Genomic DNA, 24,350 nt, shown 5'->3' with positions numbered 1-24,350 from the left:
TTTAATAAGTATGTATAATATTATATGTATTAGTAGAAAATAGATTTTTCTTCCAACTTGAACAGTATAACATTCTATTACTTTTTATAATTCATGTTCATTCAAATGAGCAACCATTAATTAAGCACCCACTGTGGGCTAGTTACAGTGTCAGGCATGTACTTTAGAAATTGTGTGTATTTTTGTAGAAAAATATAAGTTCTGTTTTTTCTTATCTCACTTGATTATTTCATTGGTTTTAGCAAAGTAAAAATGTGACAAGGAAATAACTGAATCTTTTTTCTTTATAATTTGACACTTTTCAAAGCTTAAGGGGCTTATTAAAAGCTATTTATTTTAATTATACAAATTCATTATCACTTATAAAGGCAAATTATACTGTAGATGTTAGATTTACTTATGTTCTCTGTTTTAATATAGAATAGGAAATTATTTAACGAAGTATGGACTTTACATAATGAACGGCTTTTACTTGCACATTCTTGTTGTGAATCAAGAATATTTGAGCACTGTTTCTTGTTTTCTGTAAATTTCCAATTAATCAACAAATACTTACCAAGCATCTGTCATATGCTAAGCACTCTGCTAGGCCCTGAGGTGAACCAGACTCAGTTTCTACCTCAACAGATTTATAGTTAGTGGGAGTCAGACAAGTATAATCGAACCATTATAATATACTGTAGTTAATTCTTGGACAGGATTAAGAGTATGGTGTGATAGAACTGAGGAGGATCACTTAATTCGATCTTGGAGAGTCAGGGAAGGCTTCCTTGAAGAAGTGAGTGAGCTTGAAGGATTAGCCTGACTGTTGGGGAAAGAAATATTCTTGGAAAAAGCAATAACACGTGCACAGACCTAAGGGCAAGAGATGATAGAGCATGGAAAGAATGTGAATAAATAAGGTGGGTGGAGCACAGAATAGGAGTAAGGAAAGTGAAAAGAAAGAAGTGAGCAAGAGCCATATGACAAAGGGCCCTATGGGCCATACTGCGGAATTTAGCCCTAGGCTTTGAGCATTGGGTTACAGCGAAGGTATGTTAGTTTGGGTCCTCCATCTATTTTTTAACAGGTGCCAACACAGGGTTAAATATGCAATGATTTTATTAGGGGAAATGACTCCGTTTGAGAAAATGAGGGAGCTGGGAAAGGTCGAGAGATCCCTCAGATTGTGATGCAAGTCTGACCCCAAGTCAAAAGTGAGGACTAGAAGGTTGAATGGAAGTGTCCAGCCTGCCATACAGTCCAAGGCAGGTTTGGGTAAGGCCATTGACAAGGCTTCGAGTCAAACTTGGTTGTCAGGAGAGACTCACTTCTTGCCAAAATGGACCTGCCTTACTGTCTGTACATGCTGTGTTCAGTCAGTGGCTGGGAACAGTCTATGGGACGTGTGAACTTGGGCAATGGATTTCAGAATATAGCGGCTGGGGTGCTTTGTCAGTTATAGTCCTTATAGCTGGAGACCTTTGCGGGGCATTCTTAAGGCCACCCAGAGGAGTTTTCAGAATACATGCATACCTTAGAGATATTTCTGATGTGTTTCCAGACCACCACAGTACAGCGAATATCTCAATACAGCAAATAACATGAATTTTTTAGTTTCCCAGTGCATATAAAAGTTATAGTGTAGTCTGTTACATGTGCAATAGCATTATGTCTAAAAAAACCCAATGTACATACCTTAATTTAAAAATGTGTTGTTGCTAAAACAAAATGCTAACCATCATCTGAGCCTTCAGTGAGTCGTAATCTTTTTGCTGGTGGAGGGTCTGGCCTTGATGGTGCTGACTGATTGGGTGGTGGTTGCTGAAGGCTGGCCTGGCTGTGGCAATTTATTAAAATAAGACAGCAGTGAAGTTTCCTGCATTGATTGCCTCTTCCTTTCACCAATGATTTCTCTTTAGCATGCAGAGCTATTTGATAGCATTTTACCCACAGTAGAACTTCTTTCAAAATCGGAGTCATTCCTCACAAACCCTTCTGCTGCTTTATTCACAAAGTTTATGTAATATTCTAAATCCTTTGTTGTCATTTCAACAATCTTGGCAGCATCTTCAGGAGTAGATTACATCTCAAGAAACCACTTTCTTCCATAAGAAGCAATAAGAAGCAACTCTTCATCTGTTAAGGTTTTATCCTGAGATTGTAGCAATTCAGTCACATCTTCAGGCTCTACTTCTAGTTCTAGTTTTCTTGCTGTCTTTCAAAGTCATTCATGAAGGTTGGAATCAACTTCTTTGAAACTACTGTTAATGTTGATATTTTGACCTTTCCCCATGAATCATGAATGTTCTCTATGGCATCTAGAATAGTGAATCCTTTCCAGAAGGTTTTCAATTTACTTTGTTCAGATCCCTCAGAGGAATTACTATCCGTGGCAGCTATAGCCTTGTGAAATGTATTTCTTAAATAATAAGACTTGAAAGTTGAAATTACTCCTTGGGCTTCAGAATGGGTGTTGTGTTAGAAATGTAAAAAAAAAAAAAATTTCGTATATCTCCATCAGAGCTCCTGGGTGCCCATCTGCATTGTCAATGAGCAGTAATAGTTTGAAAGGAATCTTTTTCTGAGCAGTAGGTCTCAAAAGTGGGCTTAAACATTCAGTAAACCATGTCATAATCAGATACGTTGTCATCATGCTTTGTTGTTCCATTTATAGAGCATGGACAGAGTAGATTTAGCATAATTCTTACGGGCCTTAGCGCTTTTGCAATGACAAATGAACATTGGCTTCAACTTAGTCACCAGCTGCATTAGCTTCTAACAAGAAAGTCAGCCTGTCCTTTGAAACCAGGCAATGACTTCTCCTCTCTCTAGCTATGAAAGTCCTAGATGACATCTTCTTCCAATGAAAGGCTGTTTCGTCAACATTGAAAATCTGTTGTTTATTATAGCTGCCTTCATTACTTATCTTAGCTAGACCTGGATAACTTGCTGCAGCTTCCACATTAGCACTTGCCGCTTCACCTTGCAATTTTGTTATGGAGATGGCTTCTTTTTTTAAACCTTATGAACCAGCCTCTGCTTTCAACTTTTCATCTGCAGCTTCCTCACATCCTACCCTTCAGTAGAATTGAAGAGAGTTAGGGCCTTGCTCTGGGTTAGGCTTTGGCTTAAGGGAATCTTGTGGCTGGTTTGATCTTCCATCCAGACCCCCAAAACTTTCTCCATATGAGCAATAAGTCTGTTTCTCTTTCTTATCATTCGTTTGTTCACTGGAGTAGCACTTTTAATTTCCTTCCAGAACTTTTCCTTTGCCTTCACATTTTGGCTAACTGTTTGGTGCAAGAGGCATAGGTTTTAGCCTATCTTGGCTTTCAACATGCCTTCCTCACTAAACTTAATCTCATATCTAACTTTCGATTTAAAGTGAGAGATGTGCGACTCTTCCTTTCACTTGAACACTTAGAGGTCACTGCAGGGTTATTAACTGACCTAATTTCAATATTGTTGTGTCTCAGGGAATAGGGAGGCTCGGGAAGAGGGAGTGAGATTGGGGAACAGCTAGTTGGTGGATTGGTCAGAACATAAACAACATTTATCAGTTGTTTGTTGTCTTATATGGGAGTGGTTCATGGCACCCCCAAACAGTTACAATAGTAACACCAAAGGTCACTGATCACAGATCACCATAACAAACATAATAATGAAAAAGTTTGAAATACTGTGAGAATTACCAAAATATGACACAGAAACGAAGTGAGCAAATGCTGTTGGAAAGATGACAGCGCTAGATTTGTTTAATGCAGGGCTTCCACAAACCTTCGATTTGTATAAAGCGCAATATCAGTGAAATGCTATAAAACGAGGTACTCCTATATAGAAAAATTCTCAGTTCAGATTTATTTCTGCAAAAGAATTGCAGTGGGAATGGATTCAAGTAAGCTGGTGGGATTGAAGAAAGACTTGTATTAGAAGGCTGTTTGTGATAATACAAGTGACAGGTAATAGGGACCTAAAGATTGTGTTAGTGAGGATAAAGAGTCATTGAGAAGTTCATTTAGGAAAATAGACTGGTTAGGAGTTGGTAAATGAAGAGGTGAGGAAAATGAGGGATCAAGGGTGGTACTTTGTCATCTGGTTGTGTAATTGCGTGAATATTGGTGCCATTCACTATGAGAAACAAATAGGGAATTGATGATTTTAGGTTTAGGCATGTTGGATTGGAAATATTGGAGGGATAGCCAAGTGGAGATACCCATTATGTTAGTTAGATAGATAGGTATATTGTAGTAGTAGCTGCTGTAACATGAAACTAATGAACATATAAAAATTTTAAAACAATAGAGGTTTCTTTTACTCATGTAATGTTCAGAAGGGTATTTCTCGTTGGTAAGCAGTTTTTCTCCAGTCTCTTTTCTTTCCTGGGAGTTCTGCCTTCTTCCACATGTGGACTCCAAGCAGAGCTCCACTGCACCACCCCAGTGAGAGGGGACTAGGTCTGGAGAGGGCGTGTATCCTTCATACCCACTACAGCCAGAAAGTGACCGGTGTTACTTCTGTTCTATTCCATTGGTGGATTCACCTATCTATAAGGAGATTTGAGAACTACTGTCCCTAGCTGAGCAGTTGCTTCCCGGAGACTACTTGATATTGAGGAAGGGAGAACTCACAGGTCTTTGTCAGACAGCTGTATCTACCATGGATTTGAGATCATTAGCATATAAATGATAATGGAAAGCAAGAATGAAAGAGATGATTTAGGAAATGTAAAGAATGGGAAGGAAAGGTTGTTGAGGATGGAACCCTGGGGAATGCTGGCTTTAAAGAAAGGAGAAGGGGAAGAGAAGCACAGAAAGGAGACTGAGGAAAGAAAGCTTAGTGTATTAATGGAAACTGAAGGGGAAAAGTTCAAAATGTAATGTTGGGCTGCATTAAGCAACAGGAACGCTTTTGGTGGCCTACGCATACAGTTTCAGTGGGGAGAATATAAGCAGAGTTGAGGAGAGATCAGAAGTTAGTCTTTTTTTCCAAGATGAAGCAGAGGTTCTCAAATTTTTTGGTCTTAGGACCCCTTTAAACACTTAGAAATTATGGAGGACCACAGAGAACTTTTGTTTATATGGGTTACATTTGTTGATACATACTGTATTAGAAACTAAAACAAAATTGAAAAATATTCACGTAGTAATTCATTAAAAATTCACACTAATAACCCCTTTCATGTTAACATAAATAACATGTTTTGAAATAACTATTTTCCAAGGCAAAAATAATTGAGTTAGAAGACTGGCATTGTTTTACACTTTTGTAAATCTCCTAAATGTCTGGCTTACTTGGAGATGGCTAGATTCTCTTATCTGCTTCTGTATTCAGTCTCTTGTGATATGTTGTTTTGGTTGAAATGTATTAAGAAAAACCCAGTCTCACAGATATGTAGTTGGAAAGGGAAGGTCCTCACAGGCACCCTGTGAAAAGGCCGCAGGGACTCCCCGGGTATTGGGGACCACATTGTAAGAAATGCTAAACTATAGGATTAGATACGTATATGGTCAGAAGGTTAGAATAGTTTTGGCTGTGTTTAAATGTTAATGGAAAAGGAGGTTATAAACAGGATGAAGTTAGAGATAGAGGTAATACTTGGCAAAATGAGATTTTTGAAGATCTTAGCTGACTTAGAAGAATTAGCTTTGGAAGGGAGAGAGTGAGGGACGTCTCAGGATTTTTCACTGAATAATTCCCTAGCACACAGTAAGGCCTGAATAATGTTACCTGTTATTACTGCTCAGGCATGAAGGAGGCAAGGATGGGTGAGAATTTGATTAAGTTTGGGGATAGGTTGGTAGGAAAAGGAGAGTTCCCATCTGGTGAATTCTATGAGTGTGCACACATATACATAGGCATTTACATAGGGTTATAGGAGACAAAGTCACATGCTGAGAGGAAGGAAGAGGTAGGTAGGGAAGGAGTTTAAAGAGAGCAGATAAGTTTTGAAAGAAGAACTGAACAATGAAACATGAAAGGATTGCTGCATATGCACTTTAATTATAGAAGGTCTTGTTATAGAAAAATATCTATTAGCAATTTAAATACATTTGTCACTTTTTAAACAGAAAGCTCCCTTTTTTATCCTAGGTAAATCTCCTAGGTGGCTATTTAGGCCATCTTGATTAGGAGTAACTAACAGGTAACCCAGCTGCTTGCTTCTAGGCTCTAATGTTGTCCTTTTTGGGTCTTTTAGACTCTGTTATCTTCTCTTGGTCAAGTGTGTAGTAGCCACTTTTCTTGGACAGCCAGGAGTCTGGCCCCGACAGGCTGTGTTGGTGGCATGCTTCCTTAGTGGCTGACCCTGGTCTAGGAAGTTTGGTTTCTTCCATTACGTTGTAACTTATCACTAGGTTAGGAAAAACTATTTTTGTACTTACTTGTCAATAGATCCCTTTTCTGTATTTGCTCTTTGTTGTACGCTGTGTTGTTTTCTCAGTCAAGCATTTAGGTGGTTTTCTCCTTACTGCTGGTGCAGGAGAATACTATTATTTTAAAAGTGACTTTTTAAAAGATAAATTTATTTGGCAAATGTCAAATTTTACTGTTTTTTATCTTTAAAAACATTGATTTAGATTAGAAAGGATTGAGCATTTAAAATAATTTTTTTTAAATTGGGAAATATTGGGGAGCAGTGTGTTTCTCCAGGGCCCATCAGCTCCAAGTCGTTGTCCTTCAATCTAGTTGTGGAGGGCGCAGCTCAGCTCCAAGTCCAGGCACTGTTTTCAATCTTAGTTGCAGGGGGCACAGCCCACCATCCCATGCGGGAATTGAACCAGCAACCTTGTTGCTGAGAGCTCGTGCTCTAACCCACTGAGCCATCTGGCCACCCCAAAATAATTTTTACCTTGTATAGTGGAAGCTTATTTTTATTGTTTTATACATATTTATTAGTAAATAGGCATGAAATTCTTACGTTTGACATAAGCTATGACCAGAGGGAAACCATGCCATTTCAAAAAAGGGAAGCCAGCTTGAATTATTCTTATTTAGTTTAAAAGTTTCTGTCCATATCTGTTGGTCTGCTTTTGTGCTGCCTTAGCTCACCTTTTATTCCTGACGCACTGCTGCTTCTCTAACAGCCCTCTTTCACATGTATTTTACGTTTTTGCCATGTAGGTCTTTCACAGTTCTGCAGCCCCAGGCGGGCATTCTCTGAACAGGGTCCGCTCCGCCTGATCAGGAGCGCCTCTTTCTTTGCAGGTTTGCGATGTGCTGTGTGGGTAGACTAGTTGGTGTGCCCCAGTGGCTAGAATGTGTAGTTAAGCTGTGGAAACAAGAGAGTAAATCAGTGCAGTTGGGGAGAGTGTGGTTAAGAAAGTGTTGCATAGGAAGTGCACAAACTTAATTTATTTCCGCTGAGTATGTTCTTGAAGTTTCCAGAAACTTATTCAGTGGAATTGACATTTTCATGAAATTTCAGTTTGTCATTTCTTGTCTCATTATGTGATAATGATTTTAACTTTAGAATTTCAAACTAAATTTTAGTATGACTACTATTATAATCCAGTTGGAATTTCTAATGTGACACTATCTTGTTTCCATGGCTGAGTAGCTTATGTACCATAGTTCACCAATATCTTATTATGATTGTAAAATTTCTGATCTATACTATTCCATAAGAATATTTCTCTTGGAGCTAAGATTTAGATGAACAAGCACCATTATAATTTCTCTATAAAAGACATATATGAGTATATTTGTTTATATCGTTAAACTGATGATTATAGAGTGTGTTTATGCTTTGGCATTCAGGAAGTTGTATCCAACTTCTTGTTTTAATTAATATTTATTTTCCTTACAAATATGAGATATGAGCAATATACATTTATTATAGAAAATTTGGAAAATGTGAAAAACAGGCAAAAAATATATGTTAGCCATCTTTCAGGCAGAAATAACCTCCTTATTTATTTATTTTCTAAACAAAATTGGGATAATAATATTTGAAACCATTTTCTTAAAATTTTTATTGTGGAGAATTTTTAAACATATATTGACATTGGCAGAAGAGTAGCGTGAACTGTCATATACCCATCACATAGCTCCAGCAACGTCATTCTTACTGTTCAGTAGCTTGCTCTATTTTTTCATTTAATAGTATATTGTGAATATCTTCCTATGTCATTGACTATGCTTCTACTTAATTTAGTCGCCCTTGCTTCTTCAGATATACATTATTTTCATATTATATGTCAAATCATCAAAGCTTAAAGCTTGTTCAACTGAGTAATAGCTCTTGGTGTTGGGTTTGTGCCATGCTGTTGAAAACAATAAAGGAATGCAATGAGATGAGCATGATTTAGTTTGCTATTTAAAAGGAACAACGTCAATCTGAATAGCAATATATTTTATAACTGACAGTTTTGTCTTGATTCACAGTTCACAGCAACCCAATGGACATGCCTGGAAGAGAGCTGAATGAGGACAGAGACAGCGGCATAGCTCGCTCTGGTAAGGCCAGGTTCATGTACAGTGTTTATGAGATAGCTGTTAGCTGACATTGATTTTCTTTTTTATCTTTGACTTTATCATTCAGTTTTATGTATGCAGTGTGTTAGTGTTGATATTACAAGAGAATTGTAGAAACAGCAGAGAGGAATGTTTTAAATTAAAACATTTTCATGTTCGCTCTGAAATGTGCCTGGTGGAGCACGGCTTGGATGAATGCACACTGGCTCAAGCTGAGCCAGGATGAGGAAAGGACTGCTGAGTAGCATGGTAGAAGAACACATTTGCTTGTATCTACCTGCTCCTAACTGGAGTTTAATTAGACTGTCTCTTGCTTGGAAAGACTTATGCACTTTGATCTAATGTTATACATATTTCTTTCAAATATAGACTCTCCTAAAATTTGGCTTTTATTGAAACATGCTGGGGATAAAGAAAAAGAGTAAAGCCCAGATTCTGCCTTAAGAGCAGAGTCTACTGAGAGAATAGTTAGGAAAATCATCTGTCATGGTTCATTGTGTGATGCATTCTGTAATAGACCTGTGCCAAGAGGTTCAGAGAAACAGCATCTAACAGCCTGGGCAAGGGCAGGGACCACCAGTGCTTCACAGAGGGATAACACTTGAGTTGTGTCTTGAAAAATAAGTAGATGTTACCCAGGCAAAGGCATGGCAGAAGGACATGCCATTTAAAAGGAAAAGTGTTTGTCAGGGCCCAGAGATCAGCGTAAATGAAAGAAGGACTGACTAATCTTGAATTTTTGTTAGGTATGAGAAACTTTATTCACGATGATTGTTCATGTGTGTTGTCACATTAGATGGCTCTTGGTATTTAAATTGTTTGCAGTTCAATTTTGAGTATAGATGAGAAGTCCAAGCTTACCTGTTATAATCTCTAGGTTTACATTAGAATAATAAGAATTTTCAAAAAAAATTTTCAGATGCCTGCAGTCTACTCCTGAAGATGCTGATTTAGCCTAGAGAAAGTCTTAGGCATCCATATTTGAGAAACAAAACAACATGAAAAAGTCAACACCTGATTCTGATGGACAGCTAGAGTTGAGAACCACTACTATAATAGGAAAAGTCTGCATCTCTCAAATAATCTCACCTGTCTTTTCTAATTGAGTTTGTTATTTTTGTTCTTTGGAACTAATCTAGGGTATATTTTTCTTAATACTGTTGCTTCTATATAATCTAGAGATTTTGTTTTCCGTGGCAGGAATGCAGGAATTTAATTTTGGAGGTGATAAATTCACATCTTCGTACTTCATTTGATTCAGCTATAAAGTGAAGGGCCTGGCTAAATTGATCTATAAGGCTTCTTTAAATCATTAAAACCATGCATGCTATTTAAGTCAATTGTGTATTTTCTTGCAGGGTTAATTGTAATATCATAATTTAGTAAAGCAGCTTTTCCAAATTTAGAGTAACATTTGGTTTTTCACAGAAGCCATACCCAGATTAGTTATACATACCCAGTCTTATCTTAGACCACAAAGTTTTACAATATTAATTGATAGAATGGGGTTGTTTCAAGAAAGTAGTTTAGAATTAATTCATTGGTGGTCCAGATGTTTGCATGGTACATAACGGTCTCCCCTTTATCATTGAATTTGTCAGCGAGAACTCAAATGAACAGATCTTCATAATGTCAGTCTCTTAGTTTTCAGTCCTGGTATCTAAAATGATATATCATGTGGCATGGACCTTTTCATAGATGATGATAATTCTTCTCTGATTTTGGTTACTTTACAAATTTGCAGTATGTAGTGATAATCATGAAGATAGGAATCTAAAATATTGCTAAACAAAAGCAAGTTCTTAATGTCTTTTCCTCTATAGATCCAGTGGGAAGGAGAGAATTCCTAGCCCAAGAAAAAACAGAGCTTTTGGATTGCAGAGAATGGTTTTGGAAAAAGAATAATTCCTACATTTAGGGATTGCAGCAATTATAATTAGAGTGGACTCTATTGGAGTGTGTCTCCCCTTAGAATGCTCCAGAGAGCAGTTTATAGGGTTTACCCTTTTTGGAGCTTAATAGGTATAGTCATGACTCTTATTAAAAGTGGTCAAGCAGTCAGAGGCTTGACTACCTATGCATAAGTGATCCACGAGTACTTTTAAATGACATCTTTAAGTGATATTGAGACACTTTCAAATATAGCTTTTGTTCTTAAAATCCAACTGCTGCATTAAAATTGAGTCACATCATATTTCTTTTAATTTAAGCACTGAGTGTTCAGCTAAGCTAGGGGGCTGTGTCATGGCCAAAGGGATAATGCTTTATTTCAAAGTAGCGTTTTCTTCTGGGAGGTGGGGGTAAGGATGTCAAAGGGGAATTGTCTCAGAGTCTCTTGCCAACACACTGTTAATATATGATTTTTCTTTGGGACCTTGCTCCAATGATATTTTTCTTTTAATGGAAATTTTAGAGCCTCATGAAGCAAACTGGAAAATTTGAGTTACCACTCTTAAATTTGTTAAAAAGAAATTGTCCTTATACTTAGTTATAATTGACTTATACATTATACTTGTTCTTATTCTGACTTCACAGCATCTCTCAGCAGTTTGCTTATTACACCATTTCCCTCTCCAAACTCCTCACTTACCCGAAGTTGTGCTAGCAGCTACCAGAGACGTTGGCGACGCAGCCAAACAACAAGTTTGGAGAATGGCGTATTTCCCAGATGGTACGTTGGAACCTTAAATTAACAACAAGATTGAATAGTTCCTTAAACACAATTTTGTATGATGTTTTTGTTTGTTTGTTTGTTTGTTTTTTTTTAGAGCCTTGACTTATATTTTGTGTATTTTAAGTCTGTAACTTAAAAACTTTTTAAATATGTTGCATTTTTTTATTGTGGTAAATTATGTATAACATAAAAGTGACCATTATAACGATGATTAGGTATACAGTTCAGTGGCATTAAGTATCTTCACGTTGTTGTGCAGCCATTCACGTCCAGAACTTACTTATCTCCCGAAACTGAAACTCTGTACCCATTAAACAATAACTCCCCATCCCTCCCTCCCCTTTAGCTCCTGGCAGTCACCAGTCCATGTTTTATCTGTATAAATTTGACTACTCTAGATCCTCATATAAGTGGAATCATAGAATATTTATTTTGTCCTTTTATGTCTGGCTTATTTCATTTAGCATGTCTTCAGGTATCATCCATGTTACAGCATGAATCAGAATTTCATTCCTTTTTATGGCTGAATAATAATCCATTGTACTACATACCACATTTTCTTTATTCGTTTATCTGTTATGGACATTTTCGTTGTTTCCACCTTTGGCTATTGTGAATAATGCTGCTATGAACACTGGGTATATAAATACCAGTTCGAATCCCTGCTTTTAATTCTTTTGGTCATATACCCAGAAGTGGAATTGCTGGATCATATGGTAATTCTGTGTTTTTAAGTTTTTGAGGAATTACCACCATTTTACATTCCTACCAGAAATGCACAAGAGTTCTAATTTCTCCACATCATTCCCATTGTTATTCTGTTGTTGTTGTTTTATGATAGTGATAGACATCTTAATAGGTGTGAAGTGGTATCTCATTGTAGTTTTGATTTGCATTTCCCCAATGGCTAGTGATGTTGAGCATCTTTTCAAGTGCTTATTTGCCATGTGTATGTCTTCTTTGGGGAGAAATAGCTATTCTAGTGCTTTGCCTATTTTTAAATCAGGTTGTTTGTTTTGTTGTTGTTGAGTTGTAGGAGTTATTTATATATTCTGGATATCAATCCTTTATCACACAAATGCTTTGCAAATATTTTCTCCCATTCTATGGGTTGCCTTTCATTCCATTGATAGTGTCCATTCCTTTCATGTACAGTAGTTCTTAATTTTTATGTAGTTCAATTTATCCCTTTTTTTCTTTTGTTGCCTATGCTTTGGAAGTCATCCAAGAAATCATTGCCAAACCCAACGTGGTGAAACTGTTATCCTGTTTTCTTCTAAAGTTTTATAGTTTTAACTCTTCTGTTGGGACCTTCATCCATGTTAAATATATCTATAGACTATGAAGCTTCTCCTTTACCCACTCCCTTTATTCCTTCACCTTTGATTTTACACCTGGAATCAAAAGAAGTAACAAGTCTAGAACTGTGAAGAGATTGTATCAGACTCATCTATAAACCTTAAAATTCGGGCATGTTTAGGTTGGTTATGAATTGGGATTATCTATTTTTTAGTGACTGTTTTTTTCAAAGGGTTCCCAGTCTGACTCAAAATTTCTTATAACAATGTGATAATGAAGGAATAGCCAGTAGATTTCTCAAAGATATATCCATCTGATACAGAATTTTTAGGTTTACTTGATAAAACAGCAGAAGACTTTAGCTTGCCTACATTTAATCATCAAGGAGATTAAATTGTGAATTTAGCTATTTTTATATTTCTTTTAAATTAAAAAAAATTTGTTTTTAAGGTCTATAGAAGAAAGCTTTAATCTGTCAGATGAGAGCTGTGGCCCTAACCCAGGAATTGTGAGGAAAAAGAAGATTGCAATTGGGGTAATCTTTTCATTATCCAAAGATGAAGATGAAAATAACAAATTTAATGAATTCTTTTTTTCACATTTTCCTCTTTTTGAAAGCCACATGAACAAATTAAAAAGTGCAATAGAACAGGTAAGCACAGTCATGTTGTTGGTTTGTTTATATCCCTTATTTTCCTTTGAATCTTACTCTTTTGTTGAAGCATTATGTTTATTCACTTGGCAGAAAAATTGACAGGCACCAGGCAGGTACCGAGTGCTCTGGAAGATACAACATAGATTTCAACTCTTTAAGACACGTACTGCCTAATAAAAGATCTAAGGTCCTTCATCCATTCGTTCAATAAATCAATAATTGAGGGCCCATAATGTGGCAGGCACTGTTCTAGCAAGTAAAGATAAGATGTGAAAAAAGCAACACTCCTAAGCTCATGGGACAGCAAATAAACAAATGAATAGATAAGCTATTATATGGGAATAAGTTCTGTGGAGAAAAATAAAATAGGGAAGGGTTTATAAAGAATGATGGATGAAAGGATTGCTCATTTTTATAGGCTAATCTGGAAGGCTCCTGATAAAATGGCACATGATTCAGAGATGTGAAGGAAGTGAGCTACAGCATCTGAAAGAAGAATGTTCAAGGCAGGGCAAAGGTCCTATGTCTGGAGTAAGCCTGATGCTTGAGCAGAAGTCAGGAGGCCAGTGTGGCTGGGGTAAACTAAGACAAGGTCCTATATGGCCTTCAAAGACACCATGGTCAGAGCACTGGCATTTACTCTTAAGAAAAAGATGGGAAACCACTGGAGGGTTTTGAGTGGAGGGATGGCATTATTTATGACGATCACTCTTACTGCTGATGGAGAACAGATTTCTAGGAGCAAAGGTGGATGTTGCGGGACCAGTTAGGAGGCTGTTGTGATAATCTAGGTGAGAGATGATGATACTCAAACTAGTTTAGTGGTGGAATTGGTGAGAAGTGGTTGGCTTCTGGATATATTTTGAAAATAGAGCGAATGAGATTAGCTGGTGGACTGAACTGGAGTGTAAGAGAAAGAACAATAGAGGTTGACTCAGTTTTCATTTGAGCAGTAAGAAGGATGGACTTGCCAGTACTAAAATGGGATGCACAGATGGTGGATGATGCACAGGTGGTGGACGAAGATCAGGAGTCTGTTTGAGATGCCTCCTGGACATCCAAGTGGTCATATGAGTATAGAGTTTAGGGAAAAGGTCCAAGCTGGATAGTCACCAAGGTGAAGATGATATTTAAAGCCATGAAATTGACTGTGGGAGAGAAGAGAGGCGCAGATATTGTAGGCCTGATTTGTGGAGCATTTCAACAGTTAAAATTTGAGGAGAGGAGCCTGAGGATTGGCCATTCAAGTAGAAGGAAAAATAATAGAGAGTGCTTTTTTGAGGGAATCCAAGTGAAGACAGTATTTTAAGAAGGTAGGAGTAATTAATTGTGTCAAATGTTATTGATAGTGTATATAATAAATTTATGTAAAGTAAGAAAATTGTGACTATAAGATAGAATATAAGGATAACTAAAAATGAAAGCAAGCCAAGTTTTTTTTGGAGTTTATAGGAAAAAAAAATAACTTTGTATTGGGAAGGTGTTTTGTTTGGACTGCATCTTAAAGGATGTGTAGGATTTTTTTAAACATAAAACTTTGGAAATTGTATATAGTAGAATAGCAAGAAAAATTGATATCCTTGCCACCCAAAGATAATTCATTAACATTTTGCTGAAAGTCTTATCCAGGCCTTTTCTATACATGTTGTACTTTTGCTTGATGGGGATTGTGCTGTGTCCCTATTGCTTTAATTATATGCCTGTTGTTAAAAACTCATCATTGTAACATACATATTTCTCATGTCATTATAAATTGTTCTTAAATATATTTTTAGTGGCTTCCCTCAGTTTAAGTAACAATTTTTCTGTTAGACCATTTCTACTTTCTCACAATTATAAAGTTCTGAATCCCTGTGACAATATGTGGAAGGGAAAAGAATGCAGAGAGGAGATGGCTGGCAGAGTTAATGAGGACCAGATCACAAAGAATCTAGAATGCTCGCCAGAACTTTTGGTTGTTTTTAAGGCTATCTCCATATTGTGCTTTAGGAAGATTAATTTGCAGTGTTTAAAAGAGACTAGAATAAGAGGCGAGAGATAGAAAGACCAATTAGAATGGTCTAGAAAGTAGAGGATGCATTTCAGTAACTGAGTAGTGAATAAGAATCTTCTGCCTCTAGAAGAGACACTGATGTTAGTTATTCACATTACATCTGTGAAAAGACAAGTGGATCATTAGCAATACTTTTTTGTTACTGAACAAGTGAGTAAAGGCCATTTTCACTTACTCTTTCAGAAGTTAGACACTGGTGACATTTTCTTCAGTTGGCTCCTGTCCCTTTTTGTAGTCTGTTGTTGCCAAAATCAATACACATAATACTCACTGTGGCTGAGCTGACATTCTGTTACTGGGAGAAGTGTTTTAAGCTTTGTATTAAACTTGAAATATCTAGGCAGTGTAGAACTCATTAAAGATTACTTTTCAGATACTTTCATGCTTTGACCATTCTGTAACCTAAAGTGTGCATTGCAGTACTTAAAGTAATCTAGATATTTGTTCAAGTTTAATATCTCATTTCTTATTAAAGCTGAAACATAGCCTGAATGAATACATTTATTGTATGTATAAATTTTTAAAGTTCTACAGTTATTAATGATAGAATATAGTAAACACTAGACCATCCCAAGAAGTTATCTTTTAAGACCAGTTTTCAAACTACCACTTTTTTTTCTTTAATAAAAAAAAAAAAAGGATTTTGTTTCTGGGCACCTTGGGAATTTTTTTGAGGTTTATGTTACCTTTTGAGATCTATAATTTAATTAAATGTTTTTATTGCTGGTAAAAATAAGGAAGAATACTGCTCAATTCTAGCTAAAAAATTCTCTTCTTTTAAATTGGGAATCTCTCAGTAGTTTGAAAAACAAAGTAAGTTTCACTTTTACCCTGTGAAGCTTTTGGATGTACATGAACATGATTTCTGGCCTGAAGTAGTCTGACTTTCTGTTAAACATATGTATAAATTTTTTTTAAAATTAATTTTTAATAACATAAGTAATGCAGAATTACATTGTCTTTCAAAGATCTAAAAAAATTGCAGTTTTCCTGACATCCATATCCTAATACTAATTAATATCCTTTTTTTCTACCTAACGCAAGGCTTTTCAACCTTGCCTAAACACGTTTTTAAGAAAGCAAATGTTACTAATAACTGGAGATATCTTTCAGTAGAATCTTTATATTTCAGATCTTAAAAAAAATGTTTTCTTAACAGAACCATTATTTGTGAAATATTAGAGGAAACCATGAGCTATTCTTAGTGACTTATCGTTGTGTTCTATTTGGGAAGAAAAGTAGTTTATGTAACCCAGAAACTGTCAACATCATTTTCTTTGTGTGTTGACATTCTGTGGTTTGACAGTTTTACAATAAGAGATTTAACACTTGAAAAATTTGAATTTCATTATAATCATTAATGACCTAAGGTACATAAAAGAAAGCCACTGTAAATATGTGTGTCTTCTTTATATCTTTCTAGATAAGAACGGTGGTAGAATGTTGTGGAAATATATGGCTTTGTCTTTCACTTTTTTTTTTTTTCATATTTCGCCTGTGATGAGTGTAAGAATTAACTATTTGATTGCTTTAAAGGCTATGAAAATGAGCCGGAGATCTGCTGATGCCAGTCAGAGGAGTTTGGCTTATAATCGCATAGTTGATGCCCTAAATGAATTCAGGTACATATTCTCCAGCTTTTCATAATATATTGTTGTTTTGCAGTGTACACAGGAAGATTTATTTATTTTATTTACCTTATTCTGATCAACTTTTTAAATTTCTTTGTCTCATGATCAAATGAGGGTATAATTCAGTAGGCCATTGGCTCCTGTGTTATTAAATATCAAATGTGCTTGGGATTCAGGCATATGTGGGAGCCATCAGTGGTATGATATTTATTACTGGACCATTAGACAAGCAAATATGACCAGAAGAGACCCTTGTTCCAGCAGAAATATACTTTGTCCCCTTTTGGGCTCCTAGATGTAGGGATTAGTTAGATGTTATTTAACCAGTGATAGTAATCAGATGTTCTTGGATACATGCAATACAAGGACACATGGCTGGAGGGAATATGAACTTGATGTTCCAAATAACTGTTGCTTGATCATTTCTCTAGAAATGGCAAAGCAAATAGTTTTTCTTCTGCCAGCGTTTTGTGGCACAACAAAGCTTGTGCCTGAAGCTCCAACAACTGCTGTAACTGTGCTCTAATTATGGCAAGCAAACTTATTGCATGTGAACTTAACATTGGGAATCACACTAAATGACTGATACTTGTCTTCCTCTAAGAGATTTATGTTAGGTCTGCTTTATCCTCTCATCTTCTCAGTCTTTCCTCTTTTATGTACACTGGAGAAATAGTTTAGACATTTTGCTTATTTACCTAAAAGAATCCTGCAGTATTATTTTGAGTTTTACATTATGCAGTATTACAAGGTAATGAACCCTCACCCCTGCACTTGGAACTATTACTTACGTTATTGGATTACAGCTTCTTTTCTGCAATCACATGCTCTGTGGCAGAAGGCCAAGAGTCCCTGTTTGAGCTCTGAGGAAACATTGTCATTATAGATCCAGCTGAGATGACCAGAATAGTAAATATTGTCAGAGGATTCATTCCTAGTAGAATACTGATCTTGCTCTTAAATTATAAATGATGTTTGTATTTTTTAAAAATTGAATTAAATACCTAGGAGTTACTTGCTTTGGTAATAGAATAGGATGAATGGCCTAGCCTTAGGATTTTAAGATTGCCTAGAATTTACAACGTGTGAGTTATCAAATTATTGAAAATGTATGTCATGATTGTGTACCTTTTCTTTTGTATTAGTTTATTTCATTTCAACCAGTGCATATCTGAAAGGCTGTGTAAGTCAGTTCAGTTAAGCATTTTTACAATATCTTAGAAATAATAAACTCAATTTTTATTAAGAGGTCTATCTGTAGAAGTACTAAAAATACGTACAGTAGATCCTCATTATTTACAGATTCTGTATTTGTGAACTCACTTACTTGGTAAAATTTATAACCCCGAAATATACTCAAGTGCGTTTGCAATCATTTGTGGACATACACAGAGCAGTGAAAAAATTGAGTGGCCTTACATACACATTCCCAGATGAGATTGAATGAGAGAATGCTCTGCCTTCTCGTTTCAGCTCTCATTCTGTAAACAAGTGTCCTTTTGACATCTGTTTAGTGCCACTTTCTTTTCTTTTTTCCTTTCTTTTTTTTTCTTTTTAGCATTTCTTGCTTTTTGTTAGTGATTTTGCTATGAAAAATGACCCTCAAGCATAGAGCTGAAATGTTGTCCAGTGTTCCTAAGTGCAAGAAGGCTGTGATGTACCTTACAGAGAAAAATACATGTGTTAGGTAAACTTCGTTTAGAAGTGAGTCAAGTGCTATTCGTTGTGAATTCAGTGTTAATCAAAAGTATATTGAATATTACAGAAACCCACATAAAATGAGATTATGTATTGATGATTTGACGAAATGTTGTGACCAGAGGCTCACAGGAATCTAAACCCTGTATTTCCCCTAGGAACAGTGATTCAGTGAACATTCGTTCATATCAACTTTATAGAACATTACTACAAATAAGACTGTCATACTTAATATTAAAATTAAATGGTTATTAAAAATTAGCTGTTAGATAATTTTAAAAGTATGTGACTATTTGAGACCAGATGATTAATGAATTTTGGGTAGTTGAGAAGAGGAAGGAAATGATTCATATGTATACAGATGCCTTGAAACTTAGAGAAGCAGGAAGTATGTTTTAATTAGCATTTTTTCCTGGCAAAGGTGAGGTCCTTGGATTTTTACCTAGACTTCCTGCATATCAAAGAAAACTAAATTGTGTCCACAGTTCCCTTAAAACTGAAGGAGTCTTTCATTCTCTAGGAGAAACAAAAGGTCAGATGACTGACAATACTCGCTCTTTGTACCGCTGAAGGGTAGGGCATAATCATTAGTGGGGAAGAAAGCAACTTTACTTCTAGATCGTTAATGACAGCATAGAGTTGTATATAGTGGGAAGCACTACTGCATAATTAATTTTTTTGCCTTCTTTGCACTTGATATGCTGAGATCATAGTACATATTCTTAAACACCAAAACACTAAAGCTGATGTCCTCATGGACCACTCTACTAATGTTAGTGATCTGGTCCTGGCCCGTGACACATAGTTTGTAATAGACACTAATATGCCGAAGAAACTCATGGGAAATGAATTGATCAGCTCAGCCATTTATACAGTGTTTTTTTAGATGAAAAATACATCTACATGGCTAAGAAACAAAAAAATATACTGAAAGGTCTAATAATGAAAAATGAAGTCTGTCTTACCTCTCCCATCCCCATTCTTACTTGCCAAGAACATTCTCTTTTAACTCTTAATTATTTCTTTTGTTATTTACCTCCATATTATTAAACAGTGTACTTAATGCAGCTGTTTCTTGATTTATCAGTTTTAGAGCGTATTTATTTTTTGCCATGAGTTTATAACTGCTCTTCAGACCTTTAGCCTCTCAGTATAGTGCTAATACTTCTTGTCTTTTCAGCTCTAGTAAATATTCTACTTTCTTTGATAATTTATTTTCCTCTATTTCGTCTCTCTTGAATTCTATTTGTTAGAAACTGAAACTCCTAGATTGATCTTCTCTCTCCTTCTGAGTCCTGAGCCCCTTCTTGCTTCAGTGGACAAATTAGCCCCTCTATGAATATGCCCCCCCGCCACCCCCCACTATGAACACTGTAGCCCATATCTTCCTCTACTGTACTACTTCAGTTAACATTCTTGTCTGTTTTGTCTTCTAGAATTTTATTGTATCTATAATTTTAATTTTCACTAAGGTTCCTCTCCCATCCTATCTGTTGTAGTAATTTATCTGTTTTTATATCCTTAAGTGGTGTTCAGTTGGGGCATCAGAACTGAAAGGGGATAAACATTTGTGCTCAGTTTTCCTTTCTATCTGGGTATCCTTAATAGGCATTAAAAATAAGCATTTTCAAATATCCCTTGTTTATATTCTAGTCGTATTTTTCTCTGTAAAAAAACCTTTAATTCTTTTCCATTTATTTATTTTTAAGTTCTCAGCTATGATTTTATGGCCCACAAAGAACTCATTAATGTGACCCGTATATTCACTTCTATCCATTGTAATATATCATGTTCATATTTGGTCAATAGTCACTGAAACTTGTACAAACAAGAGAATTATTTTTCATTTTTGGATTCTAGGTGTTAGAGAATTATACTGAAGTGTAGGTATTAGCACTTGTGGAGCTAGAATAGAGATTGACTAGTTTCTGAAGACCCAACTTTACAGGAGTTGGTTAGTCTAGTGAGGGTGTATAGGACTTTGCTAAATAGATATTAATGTAAAAGAAATGAATTGACATCTTAAAGATATTCTTGAAGCCTTCAGAAGAGAGTGCAAGTCACGAGACCAGCTATTGCCTGAAATGAAATAGCTAGAAGAGTACTATCATAATTGTACAATAAACCTCTCTTGTGTTGAGTCAAGGAAAACTCTAGAACGTTGAAAGAGAGTCAAAAATATAGCATACCATCTATCATGTCCTCATCATCCTTCAGAAAGAGTCTCAGCATAGGCAACAAAAGGATGCTGAGAAAGTAGTATTTGGAGTGCTTATATGGATAAGCTATTACTCCATTTAGAATATTTTTCTTTTCTGTGTTGTTGATTATTTACAGTATATCTAAGTACAGCATATACCTTCAGAACATAGAGTTGGAAGGGGCTTTAGAAATTACCTAGTCCTTTCCTTTCATTTTACGTGTGGAGGAAACTGATGCTTAAATTAAGAAAATAATTTACCCAAGAGCACACAGTGATTGGGTGCAGAGCCAGAACCAACATATTTTGAGTTAATGTACAGAATATTACCCGTGGTACTATGCTGATGACAAAGAAAATGACTTGATTCATTGTCTTCTCTCAAAAGCTTTAATAATCTAGGTGTGTGGCCCAAGCAGGCAAGATAATTTTATTTTAAGAGTATGTGACTCTGAGAACTATGAATTTCATAATGTGTGTCCTTCTTTTTAGGACAACAATTTGTAATCTTTACACAATGCCACGAATTGGAGAGCCTGTCTGGCTTACAATGATGTCGGGGATTCCAGAAAAGAACCAGCTTTGCCATCGTTTCATGAAGGAATTCACTTTTCTAATGGAAAATGCTTCAAAAAATCAGTATGGGTTACTCTTATCTATCTGTATGTCTATCTTAGCTATTATTTGCTATAACTAGATTTCAAATTGTGATCAAACTCAGTTACAAAAGTGAAAGAATTAACCATTATCTTTGGAATTATTTCATATTATTAATAATCAAAACAGTTCTAAAACGTAATTAAAATATAGGGTGTGGAAGAAGGCCACAGAACTTTATGAATGAGAAACAGTAAAAATATCTTTGTGTTAAATTAAAATTTCTGACATAGAACTCTTTGAGGCTTCCCATTTTTTGTGAATTATATCCACTTTTGCAGTTTAATTCTGTAGAAAAGAAGTAGAAAATCATAAGGAAGTGCCAACATTCCAGTAATACATTTTTAATGTTATAATTTATCATATTGTTCCCTTCTAAGCGTTCATCAAATTCCTAGAATTCAGATGAGTCATACAGATGTTTTTATTCTCTTTGATGGTAAACAAAGTTTGCTTAATACTTTCCTTTATTTTCCCATTCAGTAATTTGGAAATGTGTAGATTTCCTGGTTGATTTGTTAATAAATTGTGTACATTAAACGCTGAAAAGAATCCATAATTTTTCAAGTAAAACTACATTTTCGTTTTATAATTTTGATTAGCAATAGCTTCTTGTGAATGCTATCTTTAAGGATTTTTTTTTTAATAAACTTTTTTTTTTTAATTTTTTTTATTGGGGAATATTGGGGAACAGTGTGTTTCTCCAGGGCCGATCAGCTCCCAAGTCATTGTCCATTGTCAGTCTAATTGTAGAGGGCGCAGCTCAGCTCCAAGTCCAGTTGCCGTTTTCAGTCTTTAGTTTCAGTTTCAGGGGGCACAGCCCACCATCCCATGTGGGAATTGAACCGGCAACCTTGTTGTTAAGAGCTCGGGCTCTAACCAACTGCGCCATCTGGCCGCCCCAATTTAAGGATTTTCTTTAACTTTTATACAACCAAAAAATTAATTGACTTTCATTTTCATCCAAGTGATACGCCTTCCTTCCTTCTCTCCTCTCCTTTTTTATGTTGTTTGGCCACATGAGAATGTGTGCTGTCTTTGTTTATTTTGTCATTGTTTTGTACCTACGGTGTCATGAAGGCAAGTTGGAACCTGATAGGATGCATTTTGTTTTTCAGATTCTTGCCAGCACTCATTACTGCAGTTCTGACCAATCATCTTGCCTGGGTTCCAACAGTCATGCCAAATGGACAACCACCTATAAAAATATTTTTAGAAAAACATTCCTCTCAGAGTGTGGACATGTTGGCAAAGACTCATCCATATAACCCACTTTGGGCACAACTGGGTATGTAGTCTGAAGTCACTATGTTATGCATCATACTTAAGACTTTTGTGTAGCTGTCTGGAGTTATTTTATAACAAAAACAAAAATAAAGAAAAGGCTGTTTTTCCTCCTCTATTCTAAAGCACCTGTTCTTTGCTTGTCTTTCCATGCCTGCTAAGTTGTCTTATCCCCATCTTGTGCCTGATATTATTCCTTATAGATAGAGAACTGCACCTGAAACAACAGAGGCAGGATGATGGCTGTTTACTATTAGGTTGGTGCAAAAATAATTGCAGTTTAAAGGTTAAAAATAATTGCAAAAACTGCAATTACTTTTGCACCAACTTAATAGTAACTTCAGGGTCCACAGGGGTTTGTGTTAGATACTTTGTTTATAAAGAATGAATCAATACAGTCACATGTGATAGCTAGAATAAATCTGATTAACTGGTCATTGAGGTTTGTGTTGTTCCACTTTCATTTGTTTGTTGAGTAATTTTGAAAAATGTTTCCCTTCGTGCTTGGCCCCAATGAATTAATGGTTACCAGAGGAGAGAGGCGATAGTTAATGATAGACAGTTGTTAGGTAGGCAATGTAGCAGGTGCTTGAAAGCACAGGCTGTAGAATCAGGCAGATCACGTTTGAATCTCAGTTTACTTAGTTGTAAAGTGCAGATAATAGTAGTACATACTTCATAAAGCTGTGAAAATTAAATGAGATAATGCATGTTAAGTGATTAGGACAGTGCTTGGTAAATGTTAGCTGCTGTTACTCCTACCCTTACTCTATTGCTGTTAAGTGATGGGGAGAAATCAGATGAGAACGTTTTGGTGACATGGTAGAAACTTCCCTTAGGTTGTGCTGGTGAGTGAGCTACTAGGCAGAGTGTCATGCGGCTTATTAATCCATGTAGCCAACCTCTCTCCCTCCCTTTCTCCTTCCTTCCCTTCCACCCTCTCTCTTTCTTCCTCCACTCCTTTCCTCTTTCCCTCCCTGTTTCCCTCCCTGTTTCCCTCCACCCCTCCTTTCGTATTTTCTACTTGAATTATGGAATGTTGATACACAACAAACATATATCAAGTATATAGTTTTGTAAATTTTGATACATACGTCAAAATATATATGCCTCTTAAACCATCACCAAAATCAAGATGATGAACATATCCATCACTTCCAAAAGTTTTCCGTTCTGTAATTTCTCCCTCCTGTTGTTCCCCCACTCTCCCTGTTCACTTGCCCCCCATACCCAGGCAGCCACTGGTCTGCTTTCTCTCACTATGGATTAGTTTGCATTTTCTAGAGTTTTGTATAAATGGAATCATGCAGTCATGCTTTATTTTGTCTGACTTCTTTCATTTAACATAATTATTTTGAGATTCACCTATGTTGTATGTATTAATAGTTCATTTTTTAAAATGCTGAGTAGTATTCCATTGTATAGACAATAAATTTCCTTTTTTCAAATCAAGTAATTCGGTAGTATTTTTTTGGGCATTTCAAATCTATTTTTAATTCTATAATCTTTTATTGAGTACATGATATAGCTAAAGCTCTGTACAAAGAGCATTGGAGGGTGTAAAGATGATGATATCTACTCCTTGCCCTCAGGAAGTTGACAGTATTATACTGTAGGTAGTACATATGAGAGCAATAATGAAAATTCCAAGAGGAACTATAAGAGAAATGAAAAGTTCAGTGGGAGTTCAACTTTTGCCCAAGGGATGATGCTTGGGTGGGAAGCTTTGCAGTGGTAGAGATACA

The 24,350-nt window shown here is 36.0% G+C and overlaps 1 protein-coding gene across 2 annotated transcripts in view; it reads left to right on the top strand.

The window, feature by feature from the left end:
* The window catches only part of FNIP1 (folliculin interacting protein 1), a 117,106-nt gene that overhangs the window by 63,831 nt on the left and 28,925 nt on the right, over nucleotides 1–24,350 (top strand). The window contains exons 7-13 of one of the 2 annotated variants that reach the window (XM_019756042.2): nucleotides 7,102–7,185; nucleotides 8,365–8,436; nucleotides 10,990–11,125; nucleotides 12,878–13,079; nucleotides 16,672–16,757; nucleotides 21,157–21,303; nucleotides 22,440–22,609. In XM_019756042.2, the coding sequence (XP_019611601.1) occupies nucleotides 7,102–7,185; nucleotides 8,365–8,436; nucleotides 10,990–11,125; nucleotides 12,878–13,079; nucleotides 16,672–16,757; nucleotides 21,157–21,303; nucleotides 22,440–22,609 (897 nt within the window). The remainder of the gene's footprint in view (nucleotides 1–7,101; nucleotides 7,186–8,364; nucleotides 8,437–10,989; nucleotides 11,126–12,877; nucleotides 13,080–16,671; nucleotides 16,758–21,156; nucleotides 21,304–22,439; nucleotides 22,610–24,350) is intronic. The other variant, XM_019756043.2, reaches the window with a different exon arrangement.

This window comes from Rhinolophus sinicus, linkage group LG10 (assembly GCF_036562045.2).
Source record: "Rhinolophus sinicus isolate RSC01 linkage group LG10, ASM3656204v1, whole genome shotgun sequence".
Lineage (NCBI taxonomy): Eukaryota > Metazoa > Chordata > Mammalia > Chiroptera > Rhinolophidae > Rhinolophus > Rhinolophus sinicus.
This window is presented reverse-complemented; position numbering and strand designations above follow the sequence as displayed.